This window comes from Mus caroli, unplaced genomic scaffold, assembly GCF_978045245.1.
Source record: "Mus caroli unplaced genomic scaffold, Mus_caroli_1 scaffold_14, whole genome shotgun sequence".
In the NCBI taxonomy this organism is placed as follows: domain Eukaryota; kingdom Metazoa; phylum Chordata; class Mammalia; order Rodentia; family Muridae; genus Mus; species Mus caroli.
In genome coordinates, this window is record NW_028227269.1 from 103,043,556 (window position 1) to 103,058,104 (window position 14,549).

The window sequence follows — 14,549 nt, forward strand, 5'->3', positions numbered from 1 at the left end:
GTTGCTGTCTTCAGACACACCAGAAGAGGGCATTGGGTCCCATTACAGATGGTTGTGAGCCACCATGTGGTTGCTGGGAAATGAACTCAGGACTCATGGACGAGCAGTCAGTGGCCCTCACCACTGAGCCATCTCTCCAGCCCCATAGTGGACTCTTAAGCACGTTCTCCACGTTTGCAGCTGGATATCTTTTGGCGTGTTACATGTTTGGTATGGATCCCACACAGGTTGGTATCTTCACAAAGGCCAACCCGATAGGCCTCACTTGCCTCCTGCTCAGCACCAGTGTCTGCACTCTGGAAGCACAGATCTGTTTTGAAGTCCTGAGCAATTTCTTGCACCAGACGCTGAAAGGGGAGCTTGCGAATCAGAAGTTCATTCTGTTGACTTCTGAGAGCGTCTGATTTCAGAGTGCCACAGTACTGGGCCTGTGACGATGAGGTTTCTTCACCATCCAGTAGAGGGCGCACGCTTGTGAGCGGCTTTTGAAGCCAGTTGTTTCCTGGGTGTTTTACCACTACCCCACCCCCTCCCGGCTCCTGGAGCTCCACAAGTGAGAAGCAGTGCTGGCGTCAGAAAGCAATGGTGGCTCCCCGACAGCTGCAAACACACCATTTAATGAATTTAACTTTACAGGAAACCTTTCCTTTTACACTCGGTGTACAGTAAGTTTCTCAATAAAACAAAGTCCGACAGTTGTACAACTTTAAGACATATAAGGTTGGGTGTGGTGGTTCATGCCTGTAAGTAACTCTGGCATTTTGGACGCCGGTACAGAGCTGCTGAGAGGACAGACACACACCACCACACCTTGCACCCTAGGCTTCCTGTAAGGTTCAAGTGGATTTGTGTACACAAAAGCTGTCTGGAGAACAAAACTCACAATATGTACACAGGACAAACTCACACTGAGGCAACTGCTTGGGAGGAGGGAAACACAGCAGACAGCCTTACAACTCCACACCACTCTGACAAAAGCTTGAATTATACACAACCTCCAGTGGCCATTCTCAAAACACAAGGAGAGAAAACACAAGTGTGGGAAAACTCAAGGATGAAAACTCAATACTTAGGACTAGAACCTAGGACCACACCCCCACACTCCAAATCCCAGGACAGCACTCCAGCTCTTCACAACATATACCTTCTCCATGGTCTATCCTAGGCTGACCTAATCCAATACCAATCTCTCTCCATGTATCCAGTCACTCCTGGATCAGACAAAGCAAGGAGAGCCTGTGCCAGGCAGAATCTCTGATGTAGGGACTAGGTTATCCACAACTAAGATCAGTTAAGTACTTACAACAGGCTTCAAGGCATGGCAGGACACACCTGTAATCCCAGCCTTCCAGGAAGCTAAGGCAGGATCTCATTCTAGGCCTGACTAAGCCTCTAATGGCAAGGCTATCTCAAGAAACGTAACCATAACCAAGCCGAAAATAAAATATAAATTAGCTGTGTTGGAGAGAAAGGTAGTCAAATTCAAAGGCATTGCTACCTCATGAAAGACTGGCTCTGCCTGGCTTCCACATGCCTGTTAATGGCGGGGCTGAGCTGATGCTCTGTTAAGTGTCACACGGGGGTGGGTCAGGCTTCAGCTCAGGTTGTGGGTTTCTGGGTCCCAAGAGCCATCTTTACTGGAGGCTCCACCCCTGTAACCCAGAGAGCCACTTTTCTCTTAGGGCAGCACCTTCAAAGCTCTGGACAGCAGGGCCAGACACGTGTCACCTGGTGCGTGGGCACACCCAAACCCTTTTTAATCTTTGCTTATGGTGTACCGGTGTTTTGCCTGTGTGCCTGTCTGTGCCCACAGAGGTTGCCTGGAACCAGAGTAACAGAAAGTTGTGAGCTACAAGGTGGGTGCTGGGAACTGAACTCAGGACCTCTAAAAGAGCAGCCAGTGCTCTTAACCACTGAGCCATCCTCCCCTCTTCTAAAAGCTGGTTACTGTAAAGGATATCAGGTGGTAGCACTGGCTGTGTCAGAAGGAAAGGGGGCGGGAGCTGGAGCCCACTCAGCTCCACAGTCCCCACCCTGGCTCGTGTGGGGCTGAGATGCAGAAGACTCAGTCACTGTTCCCATGGGTGTCACCGGGCTTTGGAATGGAAACAGGGCCTCGACTGAATGCAGGGAAGGAGAGACACTGTGAGATGCCCGAGTTGCATATTGCCAAGGTGAACTTATGCAATCTAATTATTATGTTGTTTTACTCAAATCCTAGGACCCTTGAAAGCAAACTCCCCTTCCGCTTCCCCTCTGGGGGCACACACCGCGGTGACACACAAGCTGTCCAGAGCACAATTCTGATGGATGCTTCAGAAGCGTTCTTCACACTTTCATTTGAAGATTCCTAAAGCAACGGCTTGAAAACAGCCTTATACCACACACACACATTTTAAGACGGCATTATTAAATTATGTATCCTTGGTTGGACTGGAACTCACTATGTAGATTGAGCTGGCCTCGAACTTAGATCCATGGGCCTACACCTCCCAAGAGCTGGGATCAAAGGTGTGTGTCACTGCGACCAGGCAGCAGTGCTACATTTCTGGAAATTGGGCTTGGCAATCGTCCCACTTGGTTAACTTTAATGTTACTACATGACAGCTGTACTAGTTATCTGATGACTTAAAGAGAAAGCTCTTTCCTAGGCCAACGAACTATACATAAAGTCAGTGTGAAAGCTCCGTCTCCACTGTCACCTCGATGGGATTCACAGTCCCCACAGAAACTCTTGAGGATGTGTCTGTCTATGAGGATGCTTCCAGAAAGGTTAAAGTAGGGAGGAGGAGCCGCTGACCCATGCAGGATGGGGACCTGGAGGCAGGCTCTCTGCTGGATGCCATGCAACCAGCCACCTCAAGCTCCTGCCAGCATGTGTCCCCTGCCATGATGCCTGCATCTTCCAGCTGGGAGACAAGGTAAACCCTTACTCCCTTAAGTTGCTTTTTTTTTTTTTGCCAGGAGTTTTGTTACCACTAATAGTTAGCAACGTGCTGTTTGTCACCACTGCTCTGCTTCCAGGTCCCCAGAGCAGTCTGCAAAGTTTTTCCCTTCACCCAGTGAGCACCAAAGCCAATTGGACGGCTGAGAGTAGATGAGACACACACGGCTTCCCAGAAGCAAACTGCCAGCATTTATTTATTGGTTTATTTATAACTACTCACAGCAGTGTAAACATGAATAAAAGCTTCCAGGTGCTGGGGCGACTTAACTGACGCTCTGCCGTTAAGGACACAAAAGCTTGGCTTTCGAAGCAGCTGTTTTACCTCTGCATTTCTTGTAAACATCTTTGTATGGTACCTGGAATCAGAGGATCTGCGAAACAACAAGATTTTAGTTTGGGGCTTGCCATCAGAAAAAAACAGGAATCAATACAATGACAAGGAATCCGCCAGGCGGTTGGTTCCCATCTGTCTTAGCCACGGCTTAGCACACCCCATGGCTCACGAGTGTGAACTCTGTGATTTTTTTACATTTACTCCCCGGCGGGTGCAAACAGGCCACCTCCAGCAACACGCTTAGTCGCTCGAGGTTTTGTGGCAGTACTTAGTGTCCAACAGAAACCGCTCCGTCTGCTAAACAATATCTTGACTGCCAAGCTTCTCTGACTGTTGGTGGATCGACAATGACACGGCACAGCCATTATCACCGTGGCAACAGTACCCAGGCCCTATCAGAGGAAAATTGCACATGGGCCTGCTGCCTCTCGAGCAGGCATGCCTCAGCTTCCTCTGGAGTCTGCTTTCTCTGCAAGTCTGGTGTGCTCTAGGGTACTGCCAACCCAGCGCAGGGCCAAGACTGCAGATTAGATAGTGGGCTGCGGAGGCCTGCTGGCCAGGATCTGGATCTGCGTACTACCGGTGTGATAACTGACCACACCCGGGGCTCTGTTCTAGGGGGAAGTCCGTGTAAAAAAACGACACGCCTGCTCACTCTTCTGCACCATCCCCAGCAGATGTGCAAGCAAGCACTCTACCCTGGGGCCATCATCATCTACACCGGAATTCACTAAGAGACTACTCTCTTTTATTACTGTCTGTGTGCATGTGCTGGGCTGGACGTCGCTTACACTAGGAAAGCGACTTCCTACTGAGCTACATCCTCATACCTTCTGTTTTCCCTCTTAAAAGGGTCCTGCTGTACGGCCCGGGCTGGCTCGGGCTTATTTAGAACTCTTTAGAGTTCAACAGATCCTCCTGCCTCAGCCTCTTAAGAGGCAAGGCACATTGCAGACAACGGCCACAGGGCCCGGCAACCCACCAATTCCCTTGTTCTTTCAATAAACCTTCCCGACCCCAGTAACAAGGGGTTATGTGGGCAGAAGGGTCACCGAGACCCCAAAGCCAGCCGTCCCACGGCTAGAGCACTTTACACGTTTCTACGAGAAGAGCATCATTCTAGAGGCCAGGGAGAGGGCTCAGCGTGCCAAGGGACTTACCCTGCAAGCCAGAGTTCCATCCCCGGACCCTTTATAAAAGTCGTCTTCTGACTTCTACTCACGCGCCGTGGCAGATGCATGCACGCAGATCACACATATACAATACTTATAGTTTCATGCTAAAAAAAAAAAAAAAAAAACCCTCATTCTGGAGGAAGAATCCCACGAGAGGCAGCAGGACACGGCTTGGCTGTCCACGTGCATGGCGGGTCCGAGGCTGGAGCCCCGGGCAGGCCAGGACACGCTAGGTTCGCGGCTGGCCTCAGCCGGTGAGGCGTGGAGGGCCACCTCCTCTCTGGTGCACGCCACGGCAGGACTACCGGCCGAGTTACCGTAGCAATCAGCCACCGCAAACGGAACCGGAAGCTGCGTCTGGACGTGACTCCTTCCCGGCGTGCCGCGGGCGGCAGAAGCCCCGCCTCGCGCCTGCCCTATCATCCTGGCGTATCCGGCCAGGCCTTGAACGCCCGCACGAGGAAAGCCGGCTTCCTCTAGTCACGCCTCTTCATGCCCTTCACTGACGAACGTCCAATTTATCCAATCAACATGCAACGCGGTCGTCCTCGCTCACTAGTAAGCCTGTAGGACGCGGCTCCCAGGGAAGGCCCACCCTACGGTGTAAGCAATGTGATTGGCGAAATTGAGCCAGTATTGTCCAATCACGAGACACATCCCAGAGCTTGTCCAATGAGAGCCTCCGGTGGGCCGGCCGGACACCACGGGCACTGTAAGCCCTGGAGTGGCCGCAGAGGCCGTGGACAGCGAGCGGGCATGAGCGCGTCCCTGAGCCGGGCGGCGGCGACTCTGCTGCGCTGGGGGCGCAGCGCTGGTGGCGGTGGCCTGCCCGGAGCCGGCGTGCGGGCGGCGAGCTCGGGCGGCCAGGCGGAGCAGCTGGACGCGCTGGTGAAGAAGGACAAGGTGGTGGTGTTCCTCAAGGGGACGCCCGAGCAGCCCCAGTGCGGCTTCAGCAACGCCGTGGTGCAGATCCTGCGGCTGCACGGTGTCCGGGACTATGCGGCCTACAACGTGCTGGACGACCCGGAGCTGAGGCAAGGTCAGGCCCCTGGGATCCGACGGCGAGGGCGCGGTGAACTTGAGCAGATCCCGAGGAGCAAGGGCCCTCTCTGGTTGTGTAGCCACATGCGCGGAGGGTTCGCCTCGGCCCACCTCGGGGCGAGATGTTTCTGGCTGCATAGAAGAGCGGGTAGTCGGCATCATGATCCCCTCTGAGCAGGTCGACTGGGGAGTGGCTGGCTGAGAGGGGGACTCACTGCGAATACCCTTGGGGACAATTTGAGGGCTTGGAAGCCAGCGGCGTACTTGCTAGGTGAGGGACTGATGCTACTACGTATGTAGGGAAGAGGTTTCAGGCTTGCCTGTGTGTGCCTAACGAGGTCAGAGGCTGACTAATAATGTTTAAGGCCCCGAGGGTCAGGGACTGTCTTCTTGCTGGAGAGAAGGTTTCACCATAGTCTAGCGGGACTCACGTTGGGAAAGACACAACTTTGGTTAGAGGTTCAGCGGGAAGAGGAAGCCACTAAGAAGACTTCAGACCCCCGACCAGACTAGCAGACTGCGGCCAGGTTGGGCCCAAAGGGCAGAGAGCAGAACAGCGTTTCACTGGTCCCAAGGCAAAGCGACTGCGTCCTGACGTCTAGTTGGAATCCTTTATACACAGTACCAGGCAGGCGCCTTTCTCTCCGTCTTGTGCTTGCTGTGAGCGAGGAAGAGAAAGGCCAGGGATTTGGTTCTGATTCTTGGCAAGAATCGGTCAAGGTGGGCCGGGTAATGGGAAAGCTGCCCTCTCCCCGCACCCTGCTCCTCCTTCAGTGGAGTCTGGGGAACCCTGTATTCAAGTAGTCCCCCCATCTTACTGATTTAGTGCTCTGGGTTGGTCACTGTGCTGAGAGGAGACTTGTCTGTGTTAGGATGGAGTATGCAACATTTGCAGTTACTGATTATAGTTGTTCGTCGTATGGTCATTCTGCTTGACGAGGCTGGGGCGGTGGAGAGCAGGTTTGGCTTGGACTCACCTGTGGTGGGTCTGCAGCACCACCTACTGTAATACTACTTCATTATACTGCCTTCTCCGTATAATGAAGATTATGACATTGAACTTGGCAGAGTCCACGAGGAAACGAGAGAAAATAAAAATTACAGCTGGGTATAGTAACTCACTTCCATAACCCCAGCTCTCTTCAGGCGGAGGCAGGGGGACCACCAGTTCAAAGCCAGATTGCACTGCATTGTGGGAATCCCCCCATCCCCTTCTCTATTGTATATAATAATGTCATTCTCTCTGGCACAGAGGGCACCCACCAAGTGGCAGCAACTTTATTATTGAATCTGATGGCTTCCAAAGCACTTTCCTCCATGTTGTTAAGTGGCTAACCCCACACTTGTTTCCTGTGATAGTATTGATGGGCGGTAAAGCAGAGAAAGGGAGGCGAGTTAATGAGTGCTACCAGGAATGATGGCAAGCCAGGCATTGTGCTCTGTGCGTTTTCCTCCTCAGCTAACATTTGGCTGCTTGTGAGGCTCTGGGGTTATCTGGCTCGGGGCATGCTATGCTTTGGGTTGGAGGTGGCTCCTTGCAGGGAAAGATAAGCGGCTACTCTGCGGCCTCTGAGCTGGGACACCTGTGGTAGTAGCGTGTTGCCCTGCTAGCGTGGCTCTTAGCAGACAGCTGCATTGTGGCTATCTTGCTTAACATGGGGCCTGAGGATCTTTGGCTTAGACTGTCCGCTCCCCTGTGAGTGTAACTGGAGGTTAGATAGAGTGGGTACAACCAGCATGAGTAAGAATAGCAGGACCTGTTCTGTCATCCATCTCTCATCATTAGGTGCTCAAACGACAGAAGGAAACTCTTGATTTTGTTGTTGTTGTTGTCCTTTGCTAGCCAGGTTAAGCCTTTCAAGAGGACTTTGTCTACATCTAAGTTTGCCAAAGGGCAGGCAGACAGGCAGGCAGGCAGCTCATGCTCACTTTGGCAGGCAAGGAGGGGCCCTCTTAACCTGTCCCACTGCTGTGACAGCGGTCCGTCCTTGTCCTTTTCCCTCATGCCAGAGTTTTCAAAGGGCTCTGGTTCTCACCCAGGATCCAGGTGATGCTGGGAAGCGAGCTGAGAAGCCTTCCGGTCCTCACTTTTATCACCTGGGGCTACACATTGGCCACAGCCACCGGGCTCTTGGGGAACCCAGGGCACAATGCTGCTTCGTGGTTCCCTGGGCAATCGATCCTGTGGCTGCTGACATTGTGAGATCCTACCTGTCTGCACATAGCACCTCGGAGGCCGGGGCCTGGCTTGCACAGTAGCCTGTGCTGCTGACAGTGCTACGTGAGCAGGGCAGGATTTCTGTGACTGGTTACTATGCTAAGGCGAGGCTGGTGTTATTCACAGTCACGGCACAGACTTCTCTGTGACCGCTCTCTCTGATGATAGTCCCATGCCCACCTCTACGTGTTCTTTAGAACAGGAGCAGTGTTTGCCAGGGTAGGTAGGGGGCTGAACGTTTTTGAGTGCATAACCGTTACCCCATGTTTTCTTGTCCTTACAACTTGTAAACTTTCAATGCAGAAGCCTATGTGGCATTGCTGTGTGTGTGTTTGTGTATGTGTGTGTGTATGTGTGTGTTGTGTTATGTAACAAGGTCAGAGTAGCTGGCCTAGCTGTCACTTTGGACACGGTGATCTCCCTGCTGGTGGTTGTTTTTTGTGTCCCAGGCTTTTCCATCTGGCTCTCAAGTATATTAAAGCCCTTCTTTGAACCCTGCTGTGCCTCACCTGTGAACTCTGTTTTCTTCAGCTCCTTCTCCCAGTCCTTTCGCCACAGCCTGTAAGAGTTGATGAAGCAGTGTCGGAACATCCGAGGAAATAATTAGGTACTTACTACTCTGGTGCGCTCCTGTGGGCCCAGCCATGTGCTGTGGGCATCTGGCGCCAGCACTTTGGAATTGTAACAATCAGGGTTGGAGATGCACAGAGCTGTTTCCCTTCTCCCAGGTGGAGACAGCTTCCTCTGTGAAGGGCCAGGTGGACTGTGGGCTCCTGGGTCACCATTGCTTCTGTTTCTCTGTTGTTGGAGGCTGAAAGTAGACTTGGATGTTGTATAATCAGTGAGCGAGCAAGCTGAATTCAATAAAACTTTATTCACAAAGGCAGGGAGAGGTTTAGCCCAAAGCCTTTGCCCTCCCCACCAGGTCTAGAGGATCCCGCATAAGATACACATGTAAGGTGTCTGTGACAACGTGGCTTGTGGTGGGGGAGAATGACAAGATGGGATCCTGGTCTGTTAGGAGGCTGGATCAGCAAATGGTTCAGCGGTCCAGGGTAAAAATACACTGTGCTTAGACAAACTAGATCTTGGTGTGGTTGAGGTGGCTAGATACCAGAGACACGTTTGGTCAAAAGTAAGTGTCAGGGAGTACCAGTGGCCCAGTAAATACTGTCTGTGTATACTGACATCAGAGGTGTGGGTCCGTCCCGTAGACTGTACATGCGTGTGCAGTGAGCAGGTAGCTGTCGGTGGGACAAGCTATGCTGAGGGTCATGGGTTCAGAGGCTGACTTTAGACTTTAGAAACTGAGATGCTCTCTAGATCCCCCACATGCTAACTCTGTGCCTGTGGGTAACTTATTTACCCTCTCGGTACCCTAACGTGATCCGTGAAACAGGGGTAATTACATCATCGGGCGTATGTATTGGTTAAGTAGGATTATTTATGGAAAATACTTACAGAGGGAGTATGGAGTGCTATAGCCCAGAGCTCTGCACCGTGGGGAATACCCTGCATGTACCATTCCTGCGTTCTTCTCATGCTTGCTGTTTCCTGTGTTGCTCAGAAAAGTACTTCTGTGACAAACGGGACAGAAGGCCCCTGACAGGGTGGGAGCACATACATCTATAATCCATACCCCGCTGAGCCTGGCACTTCTATAGGAAGTAAGTCATCTCAGCAGTTACAGACCATTTGATCTTCTCAGTAAACCCATGAGGCAGCATGGACTTTGGAGCCAAGGAAACTGAGAGCGGGGGCTTTTGTCACCTCTCTGAGGCTGCATCCAGATGCCAGTGAGCCCACTCCGCTGCTCTGTGTGCCCAAGCCTTGTCTGCTGTTTCCGATCTTTGCTGTCCTTTCCTGAGGCTCTGTTTCCATGCTGAGATCCCCTGACTGGAAGATGGGGGAAAACCCTAGCATGTGACACACCTAGGCCAGGATCACAGAGCCTGCTATGTGACTCTGGGAACTACTCCACACCGAAATTCTGCTGTGAACGTCATCTGGGGACCAGGAAAACCACGGCAGTGTGATGTGTTTAAGTGTCTCACTGTAGACAGCACCTTTTGGAAGTGGACAGGGCAGGCAATTTTGATACATGTTTCCTTTCTCTTTTTTCTTTTTTCTTGATAAACTGTAATTTTGGGGAGGGGCACAGGCATGGGTGTGTGTGCTTGTGTGTGTGAGCACCAGAGGTGCATAGGCAAAAGTGCCTGAGGGTGTGAGCACCAGAGGTCTATGCTAAGTGTCTTCCTCAGTCGCTCTACCCAGTTTCCTTACCGAACCTGGAGCCAGCCTGGCCGGCCAGCAAACCCCAGGGACTCTCCTAGCTCTGCCCCCAGAGCTAAGGTTACAGGCATGTGCTGCTGTGCCCATCTCTGTGTCATGGGCTCTGGGGGCTCAAACGAAGGACTTCATGCTTGCAGGGCTCCAACCTTGGGAGCACAGCCATATCTCTCCTGACTCCCTGACTGGAAGGATTGTTAGCTTGGATTTTTGTCTTTTCTTTTCTTTTCTTTTCTTTTCTTTTCTTCTTATTGTTCTTTGTTTTTGATGTCGATCTGTGAACTGAGTCCCAGCTTCCTAGCTCGATTTAGGGTGGCTCCCATGCAACATTTGGCCTTGAGTTTGATTACTGTCTAGACTCCCTAATTTTCAAGAGTTCCTACCTGACTGCCGCCAAGTAGTGCAGTTGTGAACACTAAGTGGGAAGTAAATGAGCCATGTGGAGCCATCCCCATGGCTCATTACAGTGTGTAAGGTGCGGAGTTCTAGTAAGAAAGAACTCTACCCCCTAGGAAGAGTCGGCTCTAACACACCTCTCGCCTGCAGTTCCGGCCAGCACTGGAGATTAAGGCAGGAGTAACTCTGCAAGTTTGAGGCTAGCTTGAGCGACAGCTGAGGTTCCGGACGAACCTGGGCTAAAACAAAAACAAAATAAAAGCTCCCAGCAAGCAACAGTAACAGCAACAAAAGTAATCCCAGTGACCTGTCAACCCGTGGCACCCAGGACTGCCAGGAAGCTGCCATGCGTCCTTGAGGCAGAGCTCTTTAAATGTCAGCCATGAGACAAGACAGTGGGCAGGGTGGAACTGTGGCAGTGTCTGAGAGCCACCTGTTGGCAGCCAGCTGACAGGCGTTCTGGTACAGGACCCCAGTCACAGGCCTTGGTGGCAGAGCCTCACGTGTGGGACCGGCCAGCCCCGGGCTTGGGTGAAGTGAGTGCTACCATGTGTCCTGCCTTTACTGCTTCGTCCACCATGACTTCCTGCCAAGATGGACTGTGTGTGAGGGCACTTGAGCCCAAGCAAACCCTGTTGCCCTTGGATGGAAAACAATTCAGTGTAAAACAATGGCACTGTTTAGATTTAGAGCTCAGTGAGGTTTGGGGCAGACCTCAGGCAGCGAGTGTATTTTCAGTTTGATAGGTTTCAAAGCTGTGGGCCCTGAGTAAATGCATTCAGTAAGGAAGGCAGGGTTGGGAGACACAGAGACCTCAGGGACTCACATGTAGTCTCCAGTTCAGGAGACCCGGGGAGTGTCCACGCCTGCCTCTGCTATAAAGATCTGTGGCTGTCCCATAGGCTGTTTATATTGCAGGGTCAAGTTTAAGGTGCAAACAGAAACCAAAGCTGCACCCCCTACACACCGGGTAGTTGCTCACAGTTGTGTGCACCCCACAGCAGTGTGGTGGAGTTCAGTGCACCCGGTCCTGGATGCCGTGATTCCCGGCAGGATTTGCCCTCTACTATAGCCTCTCGGCATCTTCAGAGGGCCTCTCTGTGAGGTCCAGGCCTGCCTTAGCTGGGCGCTGGCTTTACAAGGGTGGGTCACCACACCCAGCCTGTGACTCTCAGTGTTCACTGTCTGGAGAAGCAAGATAAGAGCTGTAACCCGTCCCTCCAACTCTGTCATTTACAGCAACTCGGTGTTTTGTAGAGAAAGACAGGAACTCTAGAAGGAAAGCATACTGTCTCTTGAGACCCTTGTGACATATTGAAATCAAACATCGAATGATATGGTAGTAAGAGCAAGCCTCGTGCTTTAGTTTGCATAAAAAGCCCACTGTGTGCCTGGGTTTCAGATTTGAGTGCTGCTGTGTGTTTCTGGAAGCACCTACTCACTTGGTGTATAATTTGTGCGCTCCTTTTTGCCTTGTAAAAACACCCGTCTATAGTACTTATGCCATTGTTAATTTGTTTGTCGCTGAGCTGAACTGAACTGAACTGACCTGACCTGCACTCACACTGTTGGGCTGTATACACACACACACACACACACACACACACACACACACACACACACGGAAGCATCTAATACTATACTACTCACCACAGGCTACATATTTCCATCCTTATCAGGCTCTGCAGAGCCCATCCAGGGAGCTGAGACCTGGGGTTAGGAGTCTTGTTCCATAGGCCGGAGTTCTTTGTGCCTCTCCTCAGTAACCCTCAAGGGTAGAGAATGCTTTCAGCGTCTTGAGTGGTGCTCGGTGGTGGCCCTCACCACTCAGAGCCGCAGGAAGAAGGCAGAGGGGTCACCCGGGCAGCCAGTGAGTCCAGGGTGGATTTCAGAGTACATTTAGAAATGGAGCTGTGACGTTTCTCCCCTGCAAACGTGACCTGTGTGGTTAATTACAGCTTTGCCTGGCTCACGTGCCTTGGTTACACAGTCCCATTCCCCGGGGTGAGTCCCCCGGCTGATGTGTCTGTTTTACCAAGAGCCTTACCTGACTCTCATGAGGCCAAAGGTTGAAAGAGAAGCCTGGGTTCCTGCTAAGTCATCGCTGACCAGGAGCGGGGGAGGGGGCCTGGAATTCTGCCAGGAGTGCTGGATGTGGCATTTGTGGTGGAAGGCTCCCTTGCTTCTGATCATTTCAGTGACCCATCTTCCATCTCTCCACAGGTATTAAAGACTACTCCAACTGGCCAACCATCCCGCAAGTGTACCTCAACGGCGAGTTTGTGGGGGGCTGTGACATCCTTCTGCAGATGCATCAGAATGGGGACCTAGTGGAAGAACTGAAAAAGCTGGGTATCCGCTCTGCCCTGGTAGATGAGAAGGACCAAGACTCCAAGTGAGGGCCCCGGGTCCTCGCCGAGCAGAGCGCCCTCTCCATCCTGGGGGCCAGAAAAGCCTTACTGCGTGGTGGTGCCCTGTTGCTGTGATGCTTGCGCTGGGCCTCCTGGCAGCAAGCGGGCGGGTGCTTTCACTTTAGTCTCTGGCTCAGAATATCCTCTGGTGAACGTACAACCACTGCACTGTAAATCAGTGTCGCGATCCTGTATTGCTATAACCCTGATCTGTTCTTACGTTGTCTTTATTCTCTGCCGGCCGGCTTTGGGAGTCACTTCTGATTCTTGTTTGGGTTGTAGAGATGGTAAAGCCCCCTGATGTTTTTGTAACTTCCTGTAAAAGGGAAATGATGGACAGAGGAGAAAATGTGGTGGCTAGAGTTGTTTTTTAAAAATAAATTGCCAACACAGACGTGTGTGTGAGTCATTAAATTCAGCAAGAACAGATCGGTAGGACGTGGAGAACTAGCCGCCTTTCTTTGTGTTTTCTTCCATCCTTCCCCCAGCTCTCTGCCACCCTCTGCTTCTCACGCCGCCCCTCTCTCCTCCCTGTCCCTCCCTCTGGCTTTCAGTGCAGCCCAGGCCGGCATTGGCTCATCAAGTAGCCAAAGGTAGGCTTGATCCTCTTGCCTCCCTCCACCTTGCAGTGCCGAGATGTCAGCTATCTGCCACCATAGCACTGAGAACAGGCTCCAGGGCATTGGTCACGACAGGCAAGCGCTTTATCAGCTGAGGTACAGCGCCAGGGCCTGCCTGCGTCCTCTGCTTTTGAGAAATTAACAGTAATTCCCATTCACCATTCGGCTGCTCTGAAGTTCCTTTCAGATACTAGGGAGAGCTTGTACAGTGTGTCCTTGAGCCAGGTGGTGATGCTGTGCAGGAGGGATGTCCCCTCGAGATGGGAGAAGGCATGAGCTGGCCTCTGACACGTTTTTCTTTCTCATGAACTGGGTTCTCAGAGGAAATCGCTGGAACTATGTCTGTCTTCCAGTCCAGTGTCTTGGTGGGACTTCTCCAGGGCTCATCGATCCAGAGACGGGTGTGGAGGACCCGATTACCACCCTCACCCGTGGGACACTTCTCTTCCAGTGTGTCTGCCTGTGCAGGAAGCCACATTCAGTCTCCTAAAGCCTAGAAGTCACAGAGGCAGGAGAAAGGCCGCCTTTTTCCATGAGTAGGGCACAGAGAATGAGTAGCGGCCTTCCTGAGGTAGGGTGGAAGGCTGCGTGGGCTTCTCTGTACACAGGGTATGCTGGGCTCCCATGATTTGGGGTTCCTCAAGAAGGGGAGGAGAGCTACAGCCCAAGCATGCCACCTTCCTCATTTCACTAGGGACCCAGTGAGAGGATGACAGCCCTCACCATTGACTAGTGTCAAGGCTGAAAGAAGAAAAGGCACACGAGTCTCAAGGTTTTTACCACATTAATTGCGCATTCCCCTCTTTTGAGCAGGCAGCTGGGCCTGCATGGGTCCCTCACAGACCTTGGAAGCCCCTGGAAGCCTTTTGTTCAGGTAAGGAAGGAGCCCCGGAAGAAAGGCTGTGCCCAGTGGCCTGTCTGGGCTGGCAGCTTTGTCCTCTGGGAATAAATACCATTAGCAAATGGCTTTCCTACCTGAGCATGAGTGCCAGGCTGTGGGTCACACATCAGTCGGCGGTTGTCCCTTGCCATCACACAAGCTGTGGAGTGACTTGCTTTCCCATTCTGGCTGCTTTTGGCTTTTCCCAGATCTGCCTGTATTCCTTAAGGCTCATTTT

The 14,549-nt window shown here is 52.1% G+C and overlaps 1 protein-coding gene and 1 non-coding gene across 2 annotated transcripts; one reads left to right on the plus strand and one right to left on the minus strand.

The window, feature by feature from the left end:
• Nucleotides 1–3,535: 3,535 nt before the first annotated feature.
• On the minus strand, nt 3,536–3,810 carry LOC115032835 (small Cajal body-specific RNA 13). Its single transcript, XR_003838495.1, has one exon.
• Nucleotides 3,811–5,155: 1,345 nt separating this feature from the next.
• On the plus strand, nt 5,156–13,205 carry Glrx5 (glutaredoxin 5). The gene is made up of 2 exons (XM_021179267.3): nt 5,156–5,495; nt 12,624–13,205. The coding sequence occupies exons 1-2, from the start codon at nt 5,213–5,215 to the stop codon at nt 12,797–12,799; spliced, it is 459 nt and encodes a 152-aa protein (XP_021034926.1). The 5' UTR covers nt 5,156–5,212; the 3' UTR covers nt 12,800–13,205.
• Nucleotides 13,206–14,549: the final 1,344 nt, after the last annotated feature.